We start from the raw sequence: 27,806 nt of genomic DNA, 5'->3' as shown, positions 1-27,806 counted from the left end.
TCATGCGCTTTGACACACATAAAGACACACTGCACTGTGTGCCTCATTACCTACACACACACACACACATACACACACACACACACACACACACACACACACACACACACACACACACACACACACACACACACACACACACACACACACACACACAGTTCATTCTGAGAGGTCTGACTTCCAAGACACACGACACACTCCCCAGTGTGGGTTTAGCTGGCCCAGTCCTCGCTGACCTGTGTGTGACTCCAGTCCCAAAGGGCCAGTTACGCACACACACACACACACACACACACACACACACTTCTACACCCTCCCTCCACTTATAACGCATAAATACCTAGACACCAAAGGTAAAGGAAATAAAACATAAGCATATTTAGATTTTATGACACACATACCCCCCCCCCCCCACACACACACACACACACACACACAGGAGAGAGAGAGAAAAAGAGAGAGGAGTGACAGACTGTTGGCAATGGCCACTAAGTAATTCCACCAAAGAGAGATCTAGTTTAGAGTGTAGGAGCCATTTGAGTATTTAGTTGATATTTCAGTTTGTGTGACTATATTGTTATTAGTGATTTAATTTGTACTGAATTATCCCGAATTAGGAAGTTGCAATTGTTTCTGAGTGTGTGCCCCCTATAGGTCAGACATTAATTGGCATCAGGATAAAGGTGTGCCAGGCCAAGGAGAGTGGAGAGTTCCGGCCTGCGCATATCATCATTGACCGTGAACGTGAACCGTGCAGAGCCTGATTAGAACAAAACAGAGAAATACAAACAAAGACTTTAATGCTTTAATTTACTTTTGATTGATGTATGAAATAAACGGAATCAAGTTAATTATATCCACGTCTCCTGGACTCTTTGAATCACGCGTCAAGAAACAATCACCGGAACTCCAAGAAGCGGTAAAACAAATTTGCAAGATTTAGCCACTACATAGAGTGTTCTACGACTTGCAACACCCAGTGTCCATGTGTGTGTGTGTGTGTGTGTGTGTCTTTGTGTACAAAGGTCTTACTTCATTTTATCTTCCAAACATCATATTTAACTCTCCCTCTCCATCTCTCTCTCTCTTCTTTTCTTTGCCTTTGTTTTTCACCATGGAGACAGACACTGCAGTCCTTTGAAAGGATAGGCGATTGTTTGTATGTTTGTTTGTGTGCGTGTGTGCGTTTGTCTGGTCAGACGAGATGGACGCGGTCAGGTGAGCAATAGCTGGGAAATTCCCAAGCCATGGTCATCCACGTCCACAAAGCCCTCAAGCAAACACACACACATACACACACACACACACACACACACACACACACACACACACACACACACACACACACACACCCACACACACACACACCCTAAACCCTAAACCCTAAGCCCTAAACACACAAGCTCTCAAGGACACACACACCCTAAACACTTGCAAAAACACAACAACAAGTTTTCAAACAGGCACACACATGACAACACATCACAAAGCGTTTGACGCAGGTGTCTAGGCTACACTTTCCCTCACTGACTCACTGCCTCTAATGTGGCAGTGACTGCATCCTGCACAGCCTTCACCACTTCCTTTACAAACCCATGAAGAAGAATCTCACTGCCGGCCAAGGCGTGACTCGCATGTGCAAACCACTTACTGGGGAGAGTGGGGTAAACCTCAGCATTCTTACTGTGGGTCTGGAGTTTACTCATACACAGAGATGGATGTGTGTGTGTGTGTGTGTGTGTGTGTGTGTGTGTGTGTGTGTGTGTGTGTGTGTGTGTGTGTGTGTGTGTGTGTGTGTGTGCTTACCAGGAGCCCGTCAGGTGCACCTGGGCTGAGGGTCATGCCCAGGTGAGAGTTTTTAAGGTTCCGTGATACATTCGCTAGAGCTGTGTCACCTGTACAGAGAGAGAGAGGGAGAAGAGAGACAGGGAGGAAGGAGGTGGAGTGATGGCGTGACACAGAGAGGGAGAAGATGGAGAGATAGAGAGAGGGGGATAGACAGGGAGGAAGGAGGTGGAGTGATGGCATGACAGAGGGAGAAGATGGAGAGATAAAGAGAGAGAGGGAGATACAGAGAGGAAGGAGGTGGAGTGATGGCGTGACACAGAAAGGGAGGGAGAGAGAGAGCAGATGGAGAGATAGAGAGACAGAGAGATGGAAAGAAAGACAAATGAAGGGTACTATAAAGTATAAGCAATATTTCCCCATAATACTGGATACCCCATACCCCATAATGGACTGTGAGAGTTCTTTCAGTGTACTTTAGAGTAAAATATACTAACACGTCAGTAGATCGTTTCATGGTAATTGAATGTTTTCTTGATATTTCAATATTTCAATATTTCATATTTCATATTCATATTTCATATTTCAACTGTAATGGTTATGCCTGACTATGACGGTAAAGTCTAGGGTAGAGGATTTGAGTCATATTGTATTACCCAGGTTGAGTTTGGTGCAGTTGGAGCCGCTGTCATCTCCCATGATGCATTTGTAGATGTCTCCTTTCTTGTTATCGGGCGTTCCATCCCAGGGAGCCCCCACCAGCATCCTGCTCACACAATACCCAGTCAGTCTGAACCTGAGTGAACCTGAGTGAACCTGTACTCACTGATCAAAGACTCAGACACTCATGAACCCTCTGGGTCTGACAGTGTGAAATAAATCAAATTAGGCTATCTTATATCAACTTCATCAACACTGACTCCTCCGTTCTAAGACATTTAAACAGATATAGAAATTGTATAATTTACATTTGTACAATTTCTTTTTTTGTTCAATATAATTCAATATTGTTATTCTTCAAGTATTTTTAAGTCTTTAACATATTTCCCAATTAGTGCGGAATGATAAATACTGTATAATCACGAGGCAGTACTCTTTTTGAAGCTCTGACTTCACACTGAGTTCAGAACAACTTGCCCTTCATGAGGGCAACTAAACTGGCCTTCAGGCAGTAGAACACTCGCTACTCACGATTTCTCCCCATCCGCCTCGTGCTGGAGCACAGAGAAGCCAAACTGTGAGTCCTCTGGTCCAGTGAAGATCCGTGGCCTCGTCACATCAATGTTGAAGCACTGACACAGACCTGACCAATAAGACAAAACACAGACTGAAGCACTGACAGACCTGGCCAATAAGACAAAACACAGACTGAAGCACTGACACAGACCTGGCCAGATTACATATCACAGACTGAAACACTGACAGACCAGGCCATTAAGAGAAGACACAAACTGAAGCCTGACACCCCATCCCCCACAAGCACATGAAGAAATGCTGTCTTGGTTATGGCCCATGATTGGCAGACATGTCAGTGACCTCATTTGATAGTTGCCATCTTGTCCTGAATGATTGGATCTCTGTGACTCAACTGTTTCCCCTGATTAGATGGTCACACAGGCAACATATTCCCTCAAAATATATTCCCAGCTGCTCGAACATCACCAACATATTGAACTATAAATACATACTGTTAACTAAACATTTTTAATTTTGGAAAAACACTATTTTATGCTATCCGAGCAGCTTTGGTACGGTATAACATTCTAAAGGTGTTATATATAATTAATTCAGTTGCTGATTCCACTGTTTGCATTCTGAAATTGGAGAGAGAAGGTAACAGGGCGGGCAAAGGCCGAGAGGGATATAAACAAGAGTTTGAGAGGAGGAGCGGAGGAGGAGGAAGGGTGTGGGTTGTAATAACTACTGAGCATAGTAGCTCCCTGTTATGACACACAAACCTACCTTTTACATGGACCAAGAACGAGGGAGTTACAGTTAGGAAGAGAGCGTGTGAATGTGAGAGAGGGAGAGGGAGAGGGAAAGAGAGGAAGAGAGAGAGCTGTGAGGGAGGGAGTTAGAGAGAACAGAATTTCAGGAGAGAGAGAGGGAGAAAGAATTAGTGAGAGAGAGGGAAGAAGAGACAGAAGGAGAGAGTGAGAGAAAGAGAGAGAAAGAGAGAGAGAGAGAGAGAGAGAGAGAGAGAGAGAGAGAGAGAGACTGAACCACAAAGGGAGGTCAGAGCCCAAACATACAGAGCCCTGCCACTGATCAGTCATGATGGCATTCCTTGATGCATCGCTCTAAATATTTCCTTTGTGACGGCCGCATTTCACATTTCGCATTTCCATCACAATCTTGGTGTAGGGTGAGGGGAAAGTTGGCGGAAAGCACAATGGTGAACAAAGTGTTTAACTCAGGAATGTATGTACACACACACACACACACACTCAGAGAGAGAGAGAGAGAGAGTGAGAGAGTTAAATGTGTTAAATGTTTGATGTGTGTTCCAGGCTGCAGCATACACATGCTCACACACACACACACACACACACACACACACACACACACACACACACACATACATACACACACACACACACACATACACACACACACACACGCACACACACACACACTGCTGCTCCACTGGCTTGGGTTTCAGCTGATTGTTTTGTCAGAGTGAAGTGGGACAGAGGGTGAGCCTTTCCAAAAACACGGTCCGGGCGGCCAAAACCAAACACCCAAACACGACGAGCCCCAGTTCCATAGAACCAAACCCAAACCCGCACCGCACTGCTGAGCCCCCACCCCCCGTCAAAGACTAAACACAAACCCACGACCCCAGCGTCTAAAACCAGACCCCCGAAACATCACTATGAGTCAAAAACACAAACCCACGACCCCAGCGTCTAAAACCAGACCCCCGAAACATAACTATGAGTCAAAAACACAAACCCACGACCCCAGCGTCTAAAACCAGACCCCCGAAACATCACTGTGAGTCGAAAAACACAAACCCAAGACCCCAGCATCTAAAACCAGACCCCCAAATCATCACTATGAGTCAAAAACACAAACCCAAGACCCCAGCGTCTAAAACCAGACCCCCGAAACCTCGCTATGAGTCAAACTCCCCATATTCAGAGCCAGGGCTGTAATCCATAAACAGGAGTCCAGTGCCCAGAATCAGAACCAGACCACACCAGGGTCCAGAATGCCTTTCTCCTTATCATCTTCCTCCCTCTACCACTCTATCAGAACCAAAGAGAGAAACCCTCTCTTTCATTCTCTCTTTCTCACAGTGAGTTTCATCTCTCTGTCTCGTCTCCCCCTCTCTGTCTCGTCTCATCTCTCTGTCTCGTCTCCCCCTCTCTGTCCCTCCCCAGGAGTGTTTTCCTTCCTCCTGGTCTCTCTTAGACTTCCCACACATTTCCTTTTCAAGTCAGTCCTTTTTTATGCTCCATTCATCCATCCATCTCTTGTTTCGCTCTGATATCTTTTGACTTTTGACTGATTTCCGTCTCCACAGGAGCAGCAGGAGTCCCCATCCCCATCTGCATCACTGCCTCATTCAGTCTCAGACACACTGCAGATGCAGCTGTTTAATTACTGACACTTCCTCTCTCCCCCTCTCTTCCTCTCTCCCTCTCTCTCTCTCTCTCTCTCTCTGTCTCTCACACGCACACACACAGACACATTTAGGGTTTCTCTCATCTCATCTTAATCTTCTCTCTGTCTCTCTCTCTCTCTTTCGCTCTCTCTCTCACACACAGACACATTTAGGGTTTCTCTCATCTCACTTCAATCCTCTCTTCATCTCTCTGTCTCTCTCGCTCTCTTGCTCTCTCTCTCACACACAGACACATTTAGGGTTTCTCTCATCTCATCTCAATCCTCTCTCCATCTCCCCCTCTCTCTCTCTCTCTCTCTGGCTCTCTCTCTCTCTCTCTCACACACAAACACACAGACACATTTAGGGTTTCTCTCATCTCATCTCAATCCTCTCTCCATCTCTCTGTCTCTCTCTCTCTCTCTCTCTGTCTCTCTCTCTCTCTCACACACAAACACACAGACACATTAAGGGTTTCTCTCATCTCATCTCAATCCTCTCTCCATCTCTCTGTCTATCTCTCTCTCTCTCTCTCTCTGTCTCTCTCTCTCTCTCTCTGTCTCTCTCTCTCTCTCTCTCTCTCACACACAAACACACAGACACATTAAGGGTTTCTCTCATCTCATCTCAATCCTCTCTCCATCTCTAACTCTGTCTTCCCTCAGACACAAAAAAGATGGTTCCGGCTCCCACACTGACAGAGGAACTGAACACCAGTTTGAGTGGGATTACAGAAGGGACAGACAGGTAAACCTTTTCATTAAAAATGGATACTAAATTATTTGTGCTAATACCACCTTGGAGAAACCTCCACTGAAGGATCCCAAACCTGGGACCTGGATCCCATTAGGAACCATCAGGAAAGACAGTACATGGGTCATTACTACAAAAACACTCTTGATCCTTGTACGCCATGGTGTTTTATTCCTTTTGTGCTAAAGAGACTGGGCTTTTCCTACAACCTCCTCCCTGTTTTCCCATCCATGCAGAGGTTTGATCTACAGAGATAATTAGGCTTTGTTTTGGGGTCAATGTGCAATATATAATGTTGTAAGAAAACTTGTGGTTCTTTTGAATTTCCTTTTTAAGGAATAGAAGGAATATAGCATAACAAAGGAAAACCAGATAAAACCTTTGTACAGTAAGCTTACAACAGGCTGAACGACCACCTGGTAACTGAAAGCTTTCAGACCATTCAGACTGCATTGGGTACTACTTCCCACTTACTTACAAGGAGAGAGGGGTTATTCTGAATGTTTCATATGCAGAAGCTTCTTGACACTTTGTTCTAGAGTGTGATATGTTGATGAAGAATATTTCCTGCTCTCTCTCTCCCTCTCTCTCTCTCTCTCTCTCTCTCTCTCCCTCTCTCTCTCTCTCTCTCTCTCTCTCTGTCCCTCTCTCCTCCTCTTTCCCTCTCTGCTTTAAATCTCATTGGAGTTTATGGCTCCAGCCTCAGATAGAGCCTCCAGGGATTCGCCATGGTAACTCTAAACATTTGTACCATTCAGTGGTGGCTGCAAAGTGTAGGTTTCCCTCCATACACACACACAAACACACCCACACACAAAGAGAGAGAGAGAAAGTGACACACAAACACACTCTCTAGCTCTCTTTCATAAAAACACACAAAGAGACAAACATACACAAACACAAACACAGACACAGTGAGTTGGATTTGTGTCTCTCTCGCTTCGGCTCTGCATATCCCAGCATTCCCCACGTGGTCTATTGCCCCACATGGGATGCGTTAGACGGGGACACTGGGCCCTCCCACCCCCCCGATGAGGAAACACTAACCATGAGTAGCAGGGTACAGAACACAGTCTCAATGAGCCACAGTGCTTTTCCTCTTCAGATCTGCCTTCTGCTATGCACTTGTGTGTGTGTGTGTGTGTATTTGTGCCTGTGTGTGTGTATTTGTGCCTGTGTGTGTGTGTGTGTGTGTGTATTTGTGCCTGTGTGTGTGTGTGTGTGTGTGTATGTGTGCGTGTGTGTGTGTGTGTGTGTGTGTGTTAGAATCAGGTTTATAGGATTTCCACCACCGTCCATTAGACAATGTCCTATATTGTAATGGTAAAATGATTTTTCATGAGAATCACTTCCTCTCATGTATCAAAGCACTGACTCGATTCCTCTCTCTCTCTCTGTGGGCTCATCTCTGTGTCTCAGCCCCGCTCACTCCCCCTCTCTTACTGTGGGATCATCTCTGTGTCTCAGCCCCACTCACTCCCTCTCTCTTACTGTGGGATCATCTCTGTGTCTCAGCCCCGCTCGATCCTTCCCTTCCTGTAATCCTACCTGCTGAATGCCTACATTCCTCTATTCGCTGCTTCCACATCCAAATTAAATTCAAAGGTTTCAATCAAAAACAACACACACACACACACACACACACACATGCACACACACACACACACACACACACACACACACACACACACACACACACACACATGCACACACACACACACACACACACACACACACACACACACACTCTCCTGAGCACTCCTATTTCTATTCGTTTACTCTAGGGATCTGGGTGGAATGAAAAAGGAGAGAACATAGAGAGAGAGAGGGAGAGGGAGAGGGAGTGAGAGAGGGAGAATGAAAGTAAGAGTGATGGGGGGATGAGAGGGAGAATGAGAGAGAGAGAAAGAGAGAGAGAGAGAGAGGGAGTGAGAGAGGGAGAGGGAGAGTGAAAGAGGGGGGGGGGGGTGAGAGGGAGTGAGAGGTCTGTGTTCTTCATTTGACTGCAGCACAACAGAGCATGAGTGCATGGAGTGCATCAGAGGAGCACCTGCTGAAACCATCAGCATAAACAACTACACCTACAGACTGACCCGACACACACACACACACACAGACACACACACACACACACACACACACACACACACACACACACACACACATCACCTATACTGACCATGCACACACACACATACACACACACACACACACACACACACACACACACACACACACACACACACACACATCACCTATATACTGACCATAGACACACACACTCAAAAACTGTGTTTACATACTGACCACACACACTCCAAAACTACACTTACAGACTGACCCGACACACACACACACACACACACACACACACACGCACACGCACAAACACACACACACATGCACACACACACACACACACGCACATCACCTATATACTGACACACGTAGACACGTAAACTGTGTCTACATACTGACCACACACACTCCAAAACTACATCTACAACCTCACGAGACACACACCCATAGGCAAGTGTAAGCACACACACACACACACACACACACCCATAGGCAAGTGTAAGCACACATGTTCACTATGTGTAATATACCTGCTCAACTGCACTTACAAACACGCCAGACAAACACACACACACACACACACACACACACAAAGACACACATACACATGCAGACATACACACCCATCATAAATATACACAGCCAATGTGCAGTGACCACAGCCCCCACCACATTTTCATTCTCCTGTAACTTTTTACACTCAATGTGATATTAAATCCCAACATTGACATCTAAAACATCAACACCAAGGGGTATGCTGCTTATATATTGTGGTGTAGCATATCATTTTTTTTTTTTAAAGCACACACACACACACACACACACACACACACACACACACACACATCACTACACACACAATCACACACACTCACACAGTAGGCCCAGAGCCAATCTGCATGCATGACCTGTAGGAGTAATGCATCGAGGAAGACAAATGACAGGGAGAGCAGATGCCTGGGACCCTAATGGCTTTTCAGGGTCTTGTAACAGCGTGAAGGGGCTTCGCAAACAATGTTAGCCACAGTGCAACCTGGACAAGGTTTTCCTTTGGCAGAAAGAATTCTGCTATGTTTTCAGATATATTTTAGATTTCAGTTTTAAATGAGTTTGTGTCTCTGTTCCCAAATTAGAGCGCTTTGTTTGCTTTGCGTCTCAACTACTGGATTAGGGTCGTTAACGCCTGAATATTAAGGGGCAGCTACACCAAACAACCCGTGGCTGAACCCGCGGCTGAACGGTGGCGGAACGAACCAAATTACAACCATGCCTGTGAAAAGGAAATAGTCTTCGCCGGAATTTCCGATATTTTCTACGCCAAAATCAAAAGTCGAGAAAATAAAGGCATTTAAGCTGCCTTGGTATTTTCCGTTATTTTAAAGCGTCGGCTGATTAAACAACTCCAAGGGCTTTGGGAAATGTGGGGTGGTTTACCGTTAAGTTACTGTGGTTTGCTGGAGAATCATGACGTCAATGCGCCAGGTGACACCTGAGGACACGCACTCGCCAAATAGACAGTTCTAAATGACTTACCAAGCCCCTGATTTGTTTCTTGCTGCAGTCAACAGTAAAAACAATATACCCCCTCAAGAAAATGACCCGAGTTTGCTTCACTGTCCTCAAGTTCATCTAGCGCAGCAAGACAAGTAATGGATAGTAACCTGAGTCCTGAGCTCCTGTGACATTACATCTGAGATTCTTATGAATGGTTCAATTCATATGTGTCCAGTCGTTAGCCTAGGAGGGAATACATTTTGTATTATATCATGCTCTACAACTATGGAGCCCAGCTCTCATTTGGTAATCCTTACCACTAAAAATAGACCTTAACATAAATAAAAGCAAGGGTCAAGGAGAAAAAAGTATTCCTACCTTTGAGAAGCATAATACAGTTCAGTAGTAGCAGGTATTTGCGTAACTCCATTTGTCTGGTATTTGATGTTATCTATCCTTGTAGGTTGCTTGAGTTTCTTTGCTTCCAGTCGGACTTCCCGGAGTTCGTTTAAAAGCCGTACATCTGTACAAGTTTGTGCGCACACGCGCACTTTTTAACTGTGCGTGTTCCCTCTACCTGCGTTACGGTTCCGTTCTTGTGGCATAACGCGCGCAAAGTCCAGTGATCCAGTGCAAGCAGCAGTGCTTTACATTACGGGTACGTAAATAGATGCTTGATGAATATCGTAAAAAGCTCACTGCATTGCAATTTTACTTTTTTAGTTTTCTTCTCCAAAACAGAAAGATTACCACCCAGTTTAATTCCAGAGCTGGTGAATGTGTGTGTCCTTTAGCGCCGTGTGGCCATCAAAACAGAGTAAAGGATGCACTCTGAAGACCTGAATATCTCCCAGCAAAAACGTCTGTGCAGAATATCTCAGCCTGGTCAGCGCGTCTCCCCCGCGTCTCAATATACAGCCAGATTCGTGGCAAGCGTTATTCAATAAGTTATCTCTGTATAGAACACCGTGCCACTTCAACTACATAGTTTTTGAGGTAAAAATGAATCGTTGGTGATTCCGTATTTCCTTTCAATTTACTGACGATTGTTTAAAGCTTTCAGCACGCGTTTCCATATTCACGGCGGTTTCCTTTGAGCGGCTGGAGCTCTCTCCAAAATATACACTGTCAAATGAAAGAGGGCTTTTATCCCGGCGTGGAGTAGGACAGTCCCGTCTAGCACCAGCACACTGGCCCCTCTCTGCGCCTGGTTCGAATTTTAAAAACCCCAAACCACACTCCTCTCTCTCTCTCTCTCTCTCTCTCTCTCTCTCTCCCAACAGTCCACATCCCCTCATTTCGTTTCCATCTTCATTTTTTTTTACACACATAACCCCCCGTCCTGCCTACTGTTTGTCAGGCATCATTTAAAAACTGTAGCTCTACATGTGCGTGTAAGTGAATTTATACAAACTGCTTACTGTCGAAGTATTTTATTTAATGTTTTTCGGTAATGTATTTTGGTTGGTACTGAGTATTTTCTAAGTATTTAGTACAAAGAAGTATTTTTCTTCTATTGTTAGACATTGGTGAAAAATATATAGCAAGAAGCTCTGATAGGCTACTCATTAAAGGCCCATCTCTCTCATGAGAGTTGAGATTTTTTTAGACTCGAAGATTTAAGAGATTTAACCTCGTAGATTTAAGAACTGTAGGCTGACATATTTTAACTCTCGTAATAAGAGTTACATAATCATGTCATAACCATGTAATTGCTGATGTAATGCTCTATCCTTGTCATTTGTTTCACAATTATTGGTAATTGCATAAAAGTTGTCTCTGGAAATAATTATGGCCTAACAGTTTTTTGTTGTGACAATGGTTGTGCTGGGTGGGCTGAAGAAAGTGTTACATTAAGGGAGATGTCGGTGTAGTAGGTTAAGGGCCTATGGTCCTAGTCCAGGTTGTGTTCAACACAACAGACGAAAAAGTGATGTTCTTAGCATTGTTCTTTGACCACAAGAGGGCAGTAGAGTATAACATTTTCTAACAGGTTTACAGGTCGCTCAATTGGGAAACAGGACTCCAGGTAGGCGTCCATTTAGTTTTCAGCATCGTCTGCGATATCAGTGGCTCCATCTCATACACCATCCTCAGAATCTCACTTACTTTCGTGCAATAGTTTCGTGTAAAAGGATCAAGATGTCAACATCTGGATTTTCCATGGTTTTCATCCACTCCTCTATTGCCTTCTGCATGAATGATTTCAAAATATTCAACGAAGAAAAAATACTTCACGACATCCAATGAAAAAGCAAGCAGTGGGGTCGTTAGGTACAGTCATTTTTTAAGCATAGCCCCGAGTATTTGAAAACGGAGATGTTTATAGTAAAACATGAGACGGACTGTGTAACAGAGTGGAACTTGACTTTCAGCGCCCAAATGAAGGGAGACTAATCAAGCACTGTACAGTGCACGCATATTTGGAGGGCGCGTGTACCCAGATGAAAAGCTCCGGTTAAAAAAAACAACAATCTAGTCTTCTTGTCTATTTCACGACGAAAACTTCAGGTAAATCGTTGTATAAATCGGTATGTACATTGGGTACGCAGGCCACACAATGTATCGAATTATGTTGATGCCCAAAAAAAACGTTTACTGACGTGACTATATAGCAACCCAAGCCAGATAGCCTTACACCAATAACTAGCCCACGATGAACTGACGGCCAAGTGTGTCAAGTGAAGTGTTCTCTCTCTCTCTCTCCCTCTCTTGAAGAAACTTGAAGAACAAAAGGGACTTGCACATTGGCTCAATTGTTTTCTCTTTTGCTACGCATGTGCTCTTAATATCTAGGTAGATATACCCCCCCAAACTAACGATGCCAATCTCCCTTAAAAAAAAATAAGACAAGTTCCAGGCAAACTTAATTTAGCCCCTGATCTTTTCAAAGCTAGAAGCGCCCTTGAAAGCAAGCACTCTCCTGGTGTCCAAATACACACCTAGAAGTTGCGTTCAAATTAAATTATTAAAGTCAAATTTATATTTTTAAGAAGTTATTAATTTGCCTTGTATCCTTACTTACTACAAGTAATTTCTGTAAGAAGGGTTGAATTTATAGTTCTTCACAAAATATATCACTCTAGGTGGCATCAACATAAACACAAGTAAGGGATAGGCCTAATGGACAAAGCTGTGTTTGGTTAGCAGAAATCAATGCATGAGGTGGTAATGCGCCTCTGATGCGAAGCGGAGCATTCATTCCTTCCTCCCCGAATGCCAAGAGCAGCGTTCAGTGAGCAACTATAGGCAAATGAGCTCGAGCGACTTCCGGTTACGATTTTTCAAAATAAAAGTCCCTTATTAGCCCCGTGTTTTCTTAAACTATCAGAGATATTAATTTCATAGTAACATCAAAATGGGTTAAAAACGATTCACTGATGTTACAAAAGTATGGTTTTCTTGTTTTAATATAATGAACAATGACTAAACAGACAATATTGTATTAAGAAAAAGTAAAACACACCCCATTATGCTGATAAAAGGATTATGCCTTCATTAAAGTTGGTTGAACTTGTTCAGAACTGTAAAGAAAGGGTAAAATATGTTTAGCAGTCATTATTCTGGTCATTCACTGTGAAAAAACACTTGACACACAGATCACACAGGTGAAAAGGGATTATCTCCAATGCCAGGGTATTGCCATGTGACACGTATCACTCTTTGCTGAAAAAACTAAAGATTGTGTCTCAATGAAAGGGGGGTGGAATATGTTCAGGACACTCCAAACATTAAATAAAATGTATGAAGTAGTTCAGATTTACGTCCCTGAAGGCTCCACAATACTTTAAACATAGGTGATCAGACAGGCGAAAATGCATTATTTTCAATGGCAGGGCCATGTGACATGTATCGCTCTTTGCTGAAAAAACTAAAGATTGTGTCTCAATGAAAGGGGGGTGGAATATGTTCAGGACACTCCAAACATTAAATAAAATGTGTGAAGTAGTTCAGATTTACGTCCCTGAAGGCTCCACAATACTTTAAACATAGGTGATCAGACAGGCGAAAATGCATTATTTTCAATGGCAGGGCCATGTGACATGTATCACTCTTTGCTGAAAAAACTAAAGATTGTGTCTCAATGAAAGGGGGGTGGAATATGTTCAGGACACTCCAAACATTAAATAAAATGTGTGAAGTAGTTCAGATTTGCGTCCCTGAATGCTCCACAATACTTTAAACATAGGTGATCAGACAGGCGAAAATGCATTATTTTCAATGGCAGGGCCATGTGACATGTATCGCTCTTTGCTGAAAAAACTAAAGATTGTGTCTCAATGAAAGGGGGGTGGAATATGTTCAGGACACTCCAAACATTAAATAAAATGTGTGAAGTAGTTCAGATTTGCGTCCCTGAAGGCTCCACAATACTTTAAACATAGGTGATCAGACAGGCGAAAATGCATTATCTTCAATGGCAGGGCCATGTGACATGTATCACTCTTTGCTGAAAAAACTAAAGATTGTGTCTCAATGAAAGGGGGGTGGAATATGTTCAGGACACTCCAAACATTAAATAAAATGTGTGAAGTAGTTCAGATTTGCGTCCCTGAAGGCTCCACAATACTTTAAACATAGGTGATCAGACAGGCGAAAATGCATTATTTTCAATGGCAGGGCCATGTGACATGTATCGCTCTTTGCTGAAAAAACTAAAGATTGTGTCTCAATGAAAGGGGGGTGGAATATGTTCAGGACACTCCAAACATTAAATAAAATGTGTGAAGTAGTTCAGATTTGCGTCCCTGAATGCTCCACAATACTTTAAACATAGGTGATCAGACAGGCGAAAATGCATTATTTTCAATGGCAGGGCCATGTGACATGTATCGCTCTTTGCTGAAAAAACTAAAGATTGTGTCTCAATGAAAGGGGGGTGGAATATGTTCAGGACACTCCAAACATTAAATAAAATGTGTGAAGTAGTTCAGATTTGCGTCCCTGAAGGCTCCACAATACTTTAAACATAGGTGATCAGACAGGCGAAAATGCATTATCTTCAATGGCAGGGCCATGTGACATGTATCACTCTTTGCTGAAAAAACTTAAGATTGTGTCTCAATGAAAGGGGGTGGAATATTTTCAGGACACTCCAAACATTAAATAAAATGTGTGAAGTAGTTCAGATTTGCGTCCCTGAAGGCTCCACAATACTTTAAACATAGGTGATCAGACAGGCGAAAATGCATTATTTTCAATGGCAGGGCCATGTGACATGTATCGCTCTTTGCTGAAAAAACTAAAGATTGTGTCTCAATGAAAGGGGGGTGGAATATGTTCAGGACACTCCAAACATTAAATAAAATGTGTGAAGTAGTTGAGATTTACGTCCCTGAATGCTCCACAATACTTTAAACATAGGTGATCAGACAGGCGAAAATGCATTATGTTCAATGGCAGGGCCATGTGACACGTACGTTTAAAGTATTGTGGAGCCTTCAGGGACGTAAATCTGAACTACTTCACACATTTTATTTAATGTTTGGAGTGTCCTGAACATATTCCACCCCCCTTTCATTGAGACACAATCTTTAGTTTTTTCAGCAAAGAGTGATACATGTCACATGGCCCTACCATTGAAGACAATGCATTATCGCCTGTCTGATCACCTATGTTTAAAGTATTGTGGAGCATTCAGGGACGTAAATCTCAACTACTTCACACATTTTATTTAATGTTTGGAGTGTCCTGAACATATTCCACCCCCCTTTCATTGAGACACAATCTTTAGTTTTTTCAGCAAAGAGTGATACATGTCACATGGCCCTACCATTGAAGACAATGCATTATCGCCTGTCTGATCACCTATGTTTAAAGTATTGTGGAGCATTCAGGGACGTAAATCTCAACTACTTCACACATTTTATTTAATGTTTGGAGTGTCCTGAACATATTCCACCCCCCTTTCATTGAGACACAATCTTTAGTTTTTTCAGCAAAGAGTTACATGTCACATGGCCCTACCATTGAAGACAATGCATTATCGCCTGTCTGATCACCTATGTTTAAAGTATTGTGGAGCATTCAGGGACGTAAATCTCAACTACTTCACACATTTTATTTAATGTTTGGAGTGTCCTGAACATATTCCACCCCCCTTTCATTGAGACACAATCTTTAGTTTCATCAGCAAAGAGTGATACATGTCACATGGCCCTACCATTGAAGATAATGCATTTTCGCCTGTCTGATCACCTATGTTTAAAGTATTGTGGAGCATTCAGGGACGTAAATCTCAACTACTTCACACATTTTATTTAATGTTTGGAATGTCCTAAACATATTCCACCCCCCTTTCATTGAGACACAATCTTTAGTTTCATCAGCAAAGTTTGATACGTGTCACATGGCAATACCCTGGCATTGGAGATAATCCCTTTTCACCTGTGTGATCTGTGTGTCAAGTGTTTTTTCACAGTGAATGGCCAGATTAATTACTGCTAAACATTTTTTACCCTTTCTTTACAGTGTTCTGAACATGTTCAACCAACTTTATTGAAGACATAATCCTTTTATCAGCAGATTGTTGTGTGTTTTACTCTTTCTTACTACAATATTTGCAATGATGCCTGTTTAGTCAGTGTTCCCTATATTTAAACAAGAAAATCATACTTTTGTAACATCAGTGAATCGTTTTTAACCCATTTTGATGTTACTATGAAAGTAATATTAATTGTCAATTTTCAGCTACATCTTAGTCATTATCAAAGTATCCTGTACGCTTAAAATTAACTAAATATATCTTACCTTGTTTTAAAGCAAGTTAATATAATGCACAGTTAACAAAATACCATTATAAAGTCTGATCTAGCGAGTAGACAGATTAGGACTTTATAATGACAAATAGGCTACTATAACTTTCAAACACGCTTTTAACTATTTTCCCGATCATTAGGACAAATGGAACAATAAAACTCGTTGCATATAAAAGGTTTTTATATTACCCAGTCGATTAACAGGGTTGTTTGTTGTAAAAACCTTTCATTTGATACAACAAACTCATTTTACTTCCTCGTTTCGTTTTACTTCCTGGGGTTATTGTGGGTTATCGTTGCTAGCAGAACGGAACTAATGCCAAGTCCATTATCCCAGCAGCGTTCAGTGAGCAAAGCAGCGTTCAGTGAGCAACTATAGGCAAATGAGCTCGAGCGACTTCCGGTAACGATTTTTCAAAATAAAAGTCCCTTATTAGCCCCGTGTTTTCTTAAACTATCAGAGATATTCATTTCATAGTAACATCAAAATGGGTTAAAAACGATTCACTGATGTTACAAAAGTATGGTTTTCTTGTTTTAATATAATGAACAATGACTAAACAGACAATATTGTGTTAAGAAAAAGTAAAACACACCCCAATATGCTGATAAAAGGATTATGCCTTCATTAAAGTTGGTTGAACTTGTTCAGAACTGTAAAGAAAGGGTAAAATATGTTTAGCAGTCATTATTCTGGTCATTCACTGTGAAAAAACACTTGACACACAGATCACACAGGTGAAAAGGGATTATCTCCAATGCCAGGGTATTGCCATGTGACACGTATCACACTTTGCTGATGAAACTAAAGATTGTGTCTCAATAAAAGTGGGGTGGAATATGTTCAGGACACTCCAAACATTAAATAAAATGTGTGAAGTAGTTGAGATTTACGTCCCTGAATGCTCCACAATACTTTAAACATAGGCCTACACACAGGCGAAAATGCATTATCTTCAATGGCAGGGCCATGTGACATGTATCACTCTTTGCTGAAAAAACTAAAGATTGTGTCTCAATGAAAGGGGGGTGGAATATGTTCAGGACACTCCAAACATTAAATAAAATGTGTGAAGTAGTTGAGATTTACGTCCCTGAATGCTCCACAATACTTTAAACATAGGCCTACACACAGGCGAAAATGCATTATCTTCAATGGCAGGGCCATGTGACATGTATCACTCTTTGCTGAAAAAACTAAAGATTGTGTCTCAATGAAAGGGGGGTGGAATATGTTCAGGACACTCCAAACATTAAATAAAATGTGTGAAGTAGTTCAGATTTACGTCCCTGAAGGCTCCACAATACTTTAAACATAGGTGATCAGACAGGCGAAAATGCATTAACTTCAATGGCAGGGCCATGTGACATGTATCGCTCTTTGCTGAAAAAACTAAAGATTGTGTCTCAATGAAAGGGGGGTGGAATATGTTCAGGACACTCCAAACATTAAATAAAATGTGTGAAGTAGTTCAGATTTGCGTCCCTGAAGGCTCCACAATACTTTAAACATAGGTGATCAGACAGGCGAAAATGCATTATCTTCAATGGCAGGGCCATGTGACATGTATCACTCTTTGCTGAAAAAACTAAAGATTGTGTCTCAATGAAAGGGGGGTGGAATATGTTCAGGACACTCCAAACATTAAATAAAATGTGTGAAGTAGTTCAGATTTGCGTCCCTGAAGGCTCCACAATACTTTAAACATAGGTGATCAGACAGGCGAAAATGCATTATCTTCAATGGCAGGGTCATGTGACATGTATCACTCTTTGCTGAAAAAACTAAAGATTGTGTCTCAATGAAAGGGGGGTGGAATATGTTCAGGACACTCCAAACATTAAATAAAATGTGTGAAGTAGTTCAGATTTGCGTCCCTGAAGGCTCCACAATACTTTAAACATAGGTGATCAGACAGGCGAAAATGCATTATCTTCAATGGCAGGGTCATGTGACATGTATCACTCTTTGCTGAAAAAACTAAAGATTGTGTCTCAATGAAAGGGGGGTGGAATATGTTCAGGACACTCCAAACATTAAATAAAATGTGTGAAGTAGTTCAGATTTGCGTCCCTGAAGGCTCCACAATACTTTAAACATAGGCCTACACACAGGCGAAAATGCATTACCTTCAATGGCAGGGCCATGTGATACGTATGACACTTTGCTGAAAAAACTAAAGATTGTGTCTCAATGAAAGGGGGGTCGAATATGTTCAGGACACTCCAAACATTAAATAAAATGTGTGAAGTAGTTGAGATTTACGTCCCTGAGTGCTCCACAATACTTTAAACGTACGTGTCACATGGCCCTGCCATTGAACATAATGCATTTTCGCCTGTCCTATGACCTATGTTTAAAGTATTGTGGAGCATTCAGGGACGTAAATCTCAACTACTTCACACATTTTATTTAATGTTTGGAATGTCCTAAACATATTCCACCCCCCTTTCATTGAGACACAATCTTTAGTTTTTTCAGCAAAGTGTCATACGTATCACATGGCCCTGCCATTGAAGGTAATGCATTTTCGCCTGTGTGTAGGCCTATGTTTAAAGTATTGTGGAGCATTCAGGGACGTAAATCTCAACTACTTCACACATTTTATTTAAGGTTTGGAGTGTCCTGAACATATTCCACCCCCCTTTCATTCAGACACAATCTTTAGTTTCATCAGCATAGAGTGATACGTGTCACATGGCCCTGTCATTGAATAAATGCATTTTCGCCTGTGTGTAGGCCTATGTTTAAAGTATTGTGGAGCATTCAGGGACGTAAATCTCAACTACTTCACACATTTTATTTAATGTTTGGAGTGTCCTGAACATATTCCACCCCCTTTCATTGACACACAATCTTTAGTTTTTTCAAAGAGTGATACATGTCACATGGCCCTGCCATTGAAGATAATGCATTTCCGCCTGTCTGATCACCTATGTTTAAAGTATTGTGGAGCATTCAGGGACGTAAATCTCAGCTACTTCACACATTTTATTTAATGTTTGGAGTGTCCTGAACATATTCCACCCCCCTTTCATTGAGACACAATCTTTAGTTTTTTCAGCAAAGAGTGATACATGTCACATGGCCCTACCATTGAAGACAATGCATTATCGCCTGTCTGATCACCTATGTTTAAAGTATTGTGGAGCATTCAGGGACGTAAATCTCAACTACTTCACACATTTTATTTAATGTTTGGAGTGTCCTGAACATATTCCACCCCCCTTTCATTGAGACACAATCTTTAGTTTCATCAGCAAAGAGTGATACGTGTCACATGGCAATACCCTGGCATTGGAGATAATCCCTTTTCACCTGTGTGATCTGTGTGTCAAGTGTTTTTTCACAGTGAATGGCCAGATTAATTACTGCTAAACATTTTTTACCCTTTCTTTACAGTGTTCTGAACATGTTCAACCAACTTTATTGAAGACATAATCCTTTTATCAGCAGATTGTTGTGTGTTTTACTGTTTCTTACTACAATATTTGCAATGATGCCTGTTTAGTCAGTGTTCCCTATATTTAAACAAGAAAATCATACTTTTGTAACATCAGTGAATCGTTTTTAACCCATTTTGATGTTACTATGAAAGTAATATTAATTGTCAATTTTCAGCTACATCTTAGTCATTATCAAAGTATCCTGTACGCTTAAAATTAACTCACTATATCTTACCTTGTTTTAAAGCAAGTTAATATAATGCACAGTTAACAAAATACCATTATAAAGTCTGATCTAGCGAGTAGACAGATTAGGACTTTATAATGACAAATAGGCTACTATAACTTTCAAACACGCTTTTAACTATTTTCCCGATCATTAGGACAAATGGAACAATAAAACTCGTTGCATATAAAAGGTTTTTATATTACCCAGTCGATTAACAGGGTTGTTTGTTGTAAAAACCTTTCATTTGATACAACAAACTCATTTTACTTCCTCGTTTCGTTTTACTTCCTGGGGTTATCGTTGCTAGCAGAACGGAACTCAATAGCACAGACTTCATTTCCAAGGGAAGTGAACTAAAACAGAAAGCACAACCAAAAGACATGAAGTGAAAGGAAGTAAAAAGGCCAAAATTATAAAGGACCTCAAACTAGTGTTTGTCTGTTTTCAGCCTGAAAACAAAAGAAAATCAACAGAATAACCAACAGAAACTAGCCTCACTAAGAATAGAAATACCGGAAACAAGCAGAGGGCAATTTCTGTGTGGCAAAGACTCTCAGCAGCCATCTTGGCAATGCCTCTGGGCAGCTATTTTGGGCAAACAAGATCAGGCTCCCATCTAAATGAATGGGGTAGATTCATCACTCCACACAGGATGGTTTAAACAGACATTGAAAGTACATGACGTGAATCTGCGCTTAAATCTGACAAACGTTGTGAAAATTGTTTCCTCAATTGTTCAAATAAGGCTTTCTTCGCGTTGACTTGTTCACTGAGCGTGCACCAAATTTCACAGCAAAGCTATTGCTATGGCAACGGTGGAAATAAACAGAATGTGCAGGAGAGGCAAAACGTCAGTTATGTTATGCTCTTTATAATACTGGGCAGGACTTACAGTTACAAATCCGCCATGTTTAGCGTTACGGGTTCCCTGCTATTCATTTCATTTTCCCGTCAGTGATTTGTCTCTTCTCTTATAATGTATCTGTTACAGCTTGAAAACCTAAATCTGGATATGAGAGCGAGGGAGAGAAAGAAAGATAGGTACAAAAAAAAACAGATAAAAAAATCTGTCATATTCTGGCCCAGCAAAAGCAAGAACTGTGTGAAAAGACAAATTGCAAGACCCTCGGCACAGAATTCAGTCAACACCTGCTCAAATGGCTAGGCCATGTAGGGAGGATACAACAACAGTGCTAACAGTCCCTAGAGCAGCACTCATATAGAGACCACCAGGAAAGAAAGTTCCAGGTAGATCCAAGAACACCTGGAGAAGGACGGTAGCTGGAGGAGATGGATGCTACATGGGGCATGGCACACGTGCAACAAAAGACACGGAGGAGAAATTGGACAGCCCTGACCTGTTCCCTCTGTCCCTCCCCCCATTAGTTGTGCAAAGCCACTCCCTAGGAGAGGTGGAAATAAGTATAATATATATATAATATATAATCCAAGATATAATCCAAGATATGAATTTAGAATTGAAGCCTAATTTTTTGTTGAAGAATTGTATCTACATTTAAAAGCAAGACTGGTCTGTAAATGCCGCAGAGGAAGGGATATTTGTCTTTCTTTAGTAACAAAGAAATGGAGTTATCAGACGTGGATTGTGGTACGTGGCCTTTCAGGAAGGAACACTCCTGCTAACACTGCGGTCAGGGTGGCAGAGAACATTCTATAGAACTGCTGTAGAACCAAGTGGACCAGGAGATTTGGCACCCTGCAGCGACTTAATTGCCTCCTGCACCTCCAAAAGAGTAGTAGCTTCACCTAATTTATTGGCAAGATTTTTTTAACTTTTGGGGGTATAATAGCTGATGGATGGTATATTTGCACATGACTGGGGAGTGCTATTGCTCTCACCACAGAGCCTTTTGCTATCCGACTCATATACTCTGCGTTTACACAGGTGACCTCCTGCTGTATATTTTCAGCCATACATCCTCCCTTCCTGTTATTCTTAACATCTTAGAGCAGTTTGGTAAGCTCTCTGGCTACAAGTTAAATCTTCAAAAGAGTGAGCTCAACTAAGCGACGTTCCACCATATTTCCCCTTTAAACTGTTGCCAGAGGGGTTTGTGTAATTTGGGGTATTCGTAACTAGGTCATTTACTGCCATTGTTACCAGTCAGGATGGTAGGTTTACTCAGGTTCCTCTTCCAGCACATCCCAGTAGTCATCCATAAATCATTCTTCTGTGCCCTAGGTCGGCATATTAGCTCTTCCCTGTGGGAAAAAAAGCCCACACGCATTAAAAAAACAACTCCAGAAGTCCACGTGAGGTCTTACATTGCCAAAGGAAGATGGGTGTGGTATGGTATGTTGGGAGTAGGGGTGTTGGGGGACTGGTTGGTGGATATTTGGTAGAGGGCTGGGTAGATAGACACTGGTGCCATGGCTGTTTGTTGTCAAAACTTTGTAAACCTGTCATTTTGCCAAGATGTAGTGTACAGGTAGGTTACAAAATTACTTTAATGTGCATGGACTGATTTTTAGGTTTGGTCCAATCAAATATACAGAACTGATTCAGGCAATTCAGACTTTAATCACCTTTTTCTGGATGAAGTTTTTCCTCATCTGTTCACTACCTGGTCCAGGCTCACCTGGTGTCCAGTACAATTTACTATTGTGTGAATCCACCCACACAAACACACACACACACACATTGTGCACACTCAGTCAATGTCCCCTGTACCATCATGTACAGAAAAGGGTGTAAGGGAAAGAAATTAATCGAAATGCAAAGGCATTTTAATATACTATGTAATTGTCACCACCAGGGGACGCTATTGTATGTTTTATGGCTTGACAGACATCTGAAATAAAAATGATCCCAACCGTAAGCACATACTTACATACTGACATTAACACTAAATCATTAGAAAAGAGTGAAATATAAAAGTCATAATAATAACATTGCAATCATACCATTTCCAAAGACCACAGTCCTTCATATCCGTGAACAGGGAAAAGTTTTGCTGTCAAGTTTTGAATCACACATCTTTACACACACACACACACACACACACACGTATATATATATGTGTGTGTGTGTGATAGTGGTTGTGCAATGACAGTTACAGAGTATTTCACAACCTTTTTATTTCCTCAGCGTGCAGAATGTTCGCTGCGGTTAATTTGTTTTGAGCTGGAGTGAATGCCATAGCTATTTGCATGCTGCACAGGTGTCTGTGGTCTTTCTGGTAGATCAACTGTATGTCTGCGTGTAAACCGCAGATTCTTATGTTTGACACTGAGCCAACTGTGTTCGTTGGGCTTCATAAACAAAGACGCTGCCTAGGCGCATGACAAAGTGTAAAACAACCATTAAGACATTAAGGCATCTGGGAATGAAATGTTATGAAATATTATGCTGTACAGATTGATGTACTCTGTTTTTGCTCTGTCTCTCTGACTGTATGTGTGTGAATGTATGAGTTTGTGTGTGTGTGTGAATGTGTGAGTTTGTGTGTGTGTGAGACCGAAATGATTGCTGGTAATTTTACTGCAGCTTCTTGGGCACAAAGACTCACATTCACAGCAGTCTTAAGTCTCATAGCAAACATTCATAACATTTTCAGACGGTTTTATGTGATGATCACAGAATGTTGCAATGCATGAAAGTGAAATTCATGTGAACAAGACAGGCTGCATTATTGAGCTGCTTGTAGTGGCTGTTGTTTGTTTGCTCTCAGACTCATGTGCACACACACACACTTCACTCAGGTACACTCGTCTGCTTGTACACACACACATCACAAACTCACACACACAAGGACATGCATGCACATTCACACATACTGCACACATTTTTTTTTTTGCTTGACCATAGTGGGATTAATAGTACAGACCGTATGCTCTCACACACCCAGTTTACACACCAACCACCCATATAATAACACTAGGTATTAACCAGGGACCACACACACACACACATTGTCTCTCTCTCACACACACACACACACATATACTCTCTCACTCTGTCTCTCTCTTACACACACACACAAGCAGACACACACACACACACATATACTCTCTCATACTGTCTCTCTCTCTCTCACACACACACACACACACATATACTCTCACCCTGTCTCTCTCTCTCTCACACACACAGACACACATATGCTCTCACACTGTCTCTCTCACACACACACACTTTCACTGACACATAATTAGACCACATACTGGGCATTCTGCAGAACGAGTACGACTGCCAAAGTACGCTTTCCAGCAGCAGTCAGAATAACAGCCTGTTGAAAACAGCACCTGGTTTCAGATGACTGTTATCCTGTTTTGGCCCTGATTTGGCTCTGATATGGCCCTGATATGGCTCTAATCTGGCCCTGATCTGGCACGTGTTTGTCACATTTGGTCCTTTTCTGAGATATTTCTCCCATGTTGTTGTGTTGGATAATGGGTCTGACTAAAGGGAGCCACAAGCCCACAAACATCCCAGACGTATGGAGGCAATTTAAAACAAAGTAATTTAGCAGTTAGTTGTCCCTTTCCCTCATTCTTGGTATTTTTGTTTTGCTGGCAACATCTCTCCACTGTTACTCTTCTCATTGTCTGTCTCTTCACTCTTTATCTATCTCTCTAGTTTTCTCTCTCTTTTTCTCCCTCCATCTCTCTTGCCATCTTTCTCTCTCTTTGCCCCTTTCCCCCCTTTGTCTCACTCATGTTCTCTCTCTCTCTGACTTTCCTCTCTCTCTCTCTCTTTATGTCTCCCTCCCTCTCTCTCTCTCTCTCTCTCTCTCTCTCTCTTTATGTCTCCCTCCCTCTCTCTTTCTCTTTCTCTCTCTCTCTCTCTCTCTCTCTCTCTCTCTCTCCCTCCCTCCCTCCCTCCCTCTCTCTCCTGTATAAGTGTGCCTGTTTATGTCATGGTGCCCACTCTGACTGAGTGTACTGTACGAGCCTCAGAGTTTGAGCTCCATGTAAGGACTGATCATAATAAAACAGGCAGAGTCACTGAGTTCAGATCTGTGCTCCACTCGTAATGCCTGGTGCCTCATCCTGCAGCTCTGGCATCTGTACCTAACCCCGGCCCTCTAACCACTGATCACATTCACGGCTGTGGCCCTTCTCTCCTGTAATATCTGGAAATGATGATGATTTCTTAAGCCTGTCTATTGAGAGCGGGGTTTCACAGCTGCAGCAGCAGCAGCAGCAGCAGCAGGAGGGCAAGTTTAAATCTGAAAGCTGCCTTCAGATGGATGCTCATGCGGAGCTGACAGACTTGGCCCTCATCTGTGAACTTTCCAGCCACTTCCATTTGATTTCGCATGTCCATGTGCGCCCCGGTTTCGTATTCCAGAATCTGGATTCACGGGGCCCGGCCCCAGGCGGGCTTAGAATCGGCAGGTACATGGGAATTTTATGAGCTGTTTGCTTTTTCTCCTCCTTCACCACATACCTGGGCCTGCGTCAGTGGAACAGCCTGTGGAAGTGTGTGCGTGTGTGTGTGTGTGTGTTTCAGTGTGAGTATGTGTGTGTGTGTTTCTGAGTATGAGGGTGTGTGTGTGGGAATGTGAATGTGTGTTTGTCTATCAGTGTGTGTGTGTGTGTCTGTCTGTTTATGTGTGTGTTTGTGTATGAATGTAATGTTATAAAGACATGCTGTATGTTTTTGTTTACTTATGCGAGTGTGTACATTGGATGTTAAAAACTGTTGTGGAATGTACAGTAGTATTGGCAATTGTTTAGAACATATGTAGCAAATACCATGTCTGTCGTGTGTATGTGTACGAGAGAAAACCTGTTGTGAGTGACAGCATGAATATTTATGATGATTGATGATTATGATCAAAAGCGTGTGTTTGCGTGCATGTGTCTGTGTGTGTTTCTGAGTGTGAGGGTGTATGTGTGGGAATGTGAATATGTGTTTGTCTATCTGTGTGTGTATGCGTGTGTGTGTGTGTGTGTTTCTGAGTATGAGGGTGTGTGTGTGGGAATGTGAATGTGTGTTTGTCTATCTGTGTGTATGTGTGTGTGTGTGTGTTTATGAGTATGAGGGTGTGTGTGTGGGAATGTGAATGTGTGTTTGTCTATCTGTGTGTGTGTGCATGTGTGTGTGTGTGTGTGTTTCTGAGTATGAGGGTGTGTGTGTGGGAATGTGAATGTGTGTTTGTCTATCTGTGTGTGTGTGTGTGTGTGTGTGTGTGTGTGTGTGTGTGTGTGTGTCCCACTTCTAAGGGGCAGACTACCGTGACACCTGTAGATGCCTGATCCACCAGTCACCTGCTGCTTTGAGACAAAATTAATTTCCCTGCACCCACAATCCTCCTCTCCTGATGTATCTGGCCTCTAGGGCGTGTCCAATAAATCTGTCATCTGGGCCTTTCTCTTAGTGGCAGGTAATGCCCCAGGGCAGCCCCTACAGAGACAGCCTAATTTATGGATGTGCCATCACACCTGAAGAGCTCTTTACAACACTGGTGGCACCCCCTCTGATCCCCAGTGAGTTATGACACCTGCTATCATGAGCGCTTTATTTAAGGCCTTTTAAATGTGTGTTAATCGATGAACTAGGTTAATAAAACATGATTGTGACTTCATTCTTATTTGCTGCCAAAAGAAACAGTGCTCGCTTGAAGGAGGTTGGGTTGGATGTGATATTTGGCAGTGTCTCTGACATGTTTAATCAGTTTCTGGAGCACCCTGTGAGCGTGTGTGTTTGTGAGTTTCTGTTTTCTTTTGTGTGTGTGTCAGTTTCACATGTGAATTGGCTTTGATGTGGTCCTTTGAGGGTGTGTGTGTGTGTGTCATAATACTGATTTGATTAGAATAATAGAAAGTAGGCTTACTTCCCAGTATCTTTAGAAGGGATGGCTTCTGAGGCAGTATACGGCCCTTCTCGTAAATATCTACACTCTGCAGATTATTAAACCTTATGGCGTGTGTCATTTACATGCATAACAACCTGCAGCTGCTTGACAGGGTACATCTCATGCAAGATACACAGTCTGGAGTTGAGGCAACTCTATACACCAGCTAATGTGTGCGTGTGTGTCTGACTGTCTGTCCACGTGTACCTGTGGTTTGCATGAGAGTGTGTGAACGACGTGTGTGTGGTGTTAGGGTGTGTGTACGGAGGGCGAGCGTTTGATGGGATGTGCGAAGGGTGTGCAGAATGTGTGTGTTTGGTTCGGTATGCGAATGTGTGATTTTTTTTTTTTTTACTGGGGTCTGGGTGCAGCCCCAGCGTTTTTGAAAGGGGAGAGACAGCTGCCTTTTACTGCCCCAGGGGGCAATAAACGCAGAGGGAGGGGCAGTTATTTAGCCCTTTTACAGGGGCAGGAGGTAGAGGAAGGGGCTTTTATTGGGGTCACACTGTAACTAAGTACAGCTGCAGAACTGAAAGGCCAGAGTGTGACTCCTAAAACTTCTCAAAATTCCTTTCTTATGGGTCTTTTTTACCTCATGGCCACCTCTGTGCGTGTGTGTGTGTGTGTGTGTGTGTGTGTGATGTGCATGTGTGCATGTGTGTGTGTGCATGCATGTGTGTGTATGTTTCTGTAGATGCGTGTATGTATGTATGTGAGTGTGTGTGTAAGTGTAAGTGCGTGTGTGTGTGTGCCTGTGCGTGTGCGTGTGCCTGTGCGTGTGCGTGTTTCTGTAGGTGAGTGTGCCTGCAAGCATGCCTGTGTGTGTG

At 42.4% G+C, this 27,806-nt stretch overlaps 1 protein-coding gene across 1 annotated transcript in view; it reads right to left on the bottom strand.

The window, feature by feature from the left end:
- itga10 (integrin, alpha 10) overlaps positions 1 to 10,935 on the bottom strand; it is a 37,097-nt gene extending 26,162 nt beyond the window's left edge. Inside the window, exons 1-4 of the mRNA XM_031575866.2 lie at positions 10,100 to 10,935; positions 2,977 to 3,088; positions 2,442 to 2,551; positions 1,807 to 1,895 (exon numbers count right to left, since the gene is read on the bottom strand). Coding sequence (XP_031431726.1) covers positions 1,807 to 1,895; positions 2,442 to 2,551; positions 2,977 to 3,088; positions 10,100 to 10,151 — 363 coding nt within the window. The 5' untranslated portion in view covers positions 10,152 to 10,935. The remainder of the gene's footprint in view (positions 1 to 1,806; positions 1,896 to 2,441; positions 2,552 to 2,976; positions 3,089 to 10,099) is intronic.
- Between the last annotated feature and the right edge of the window lie 16,871 nt (positions 10,936 to 27,806).

Source organism: Clupea harengus, chromosome 11 (genome assembly GCF_900700415.2).
Source record: "Clupea harengus chromosome 11, Ch_v2.0.2, whole genome shotgun sequence".
Classification (NCBI taxonomy): Eukaryota; Metazoa; Chordata; class Actinopteri; order Clupeiformes; family Clupeidae; genus Clupea; species Clupea harengus.
Note: the sequence above shows the minus strand (reverse complement) of the source record. Positions and strands in the feature narration are given on the sequence as shown.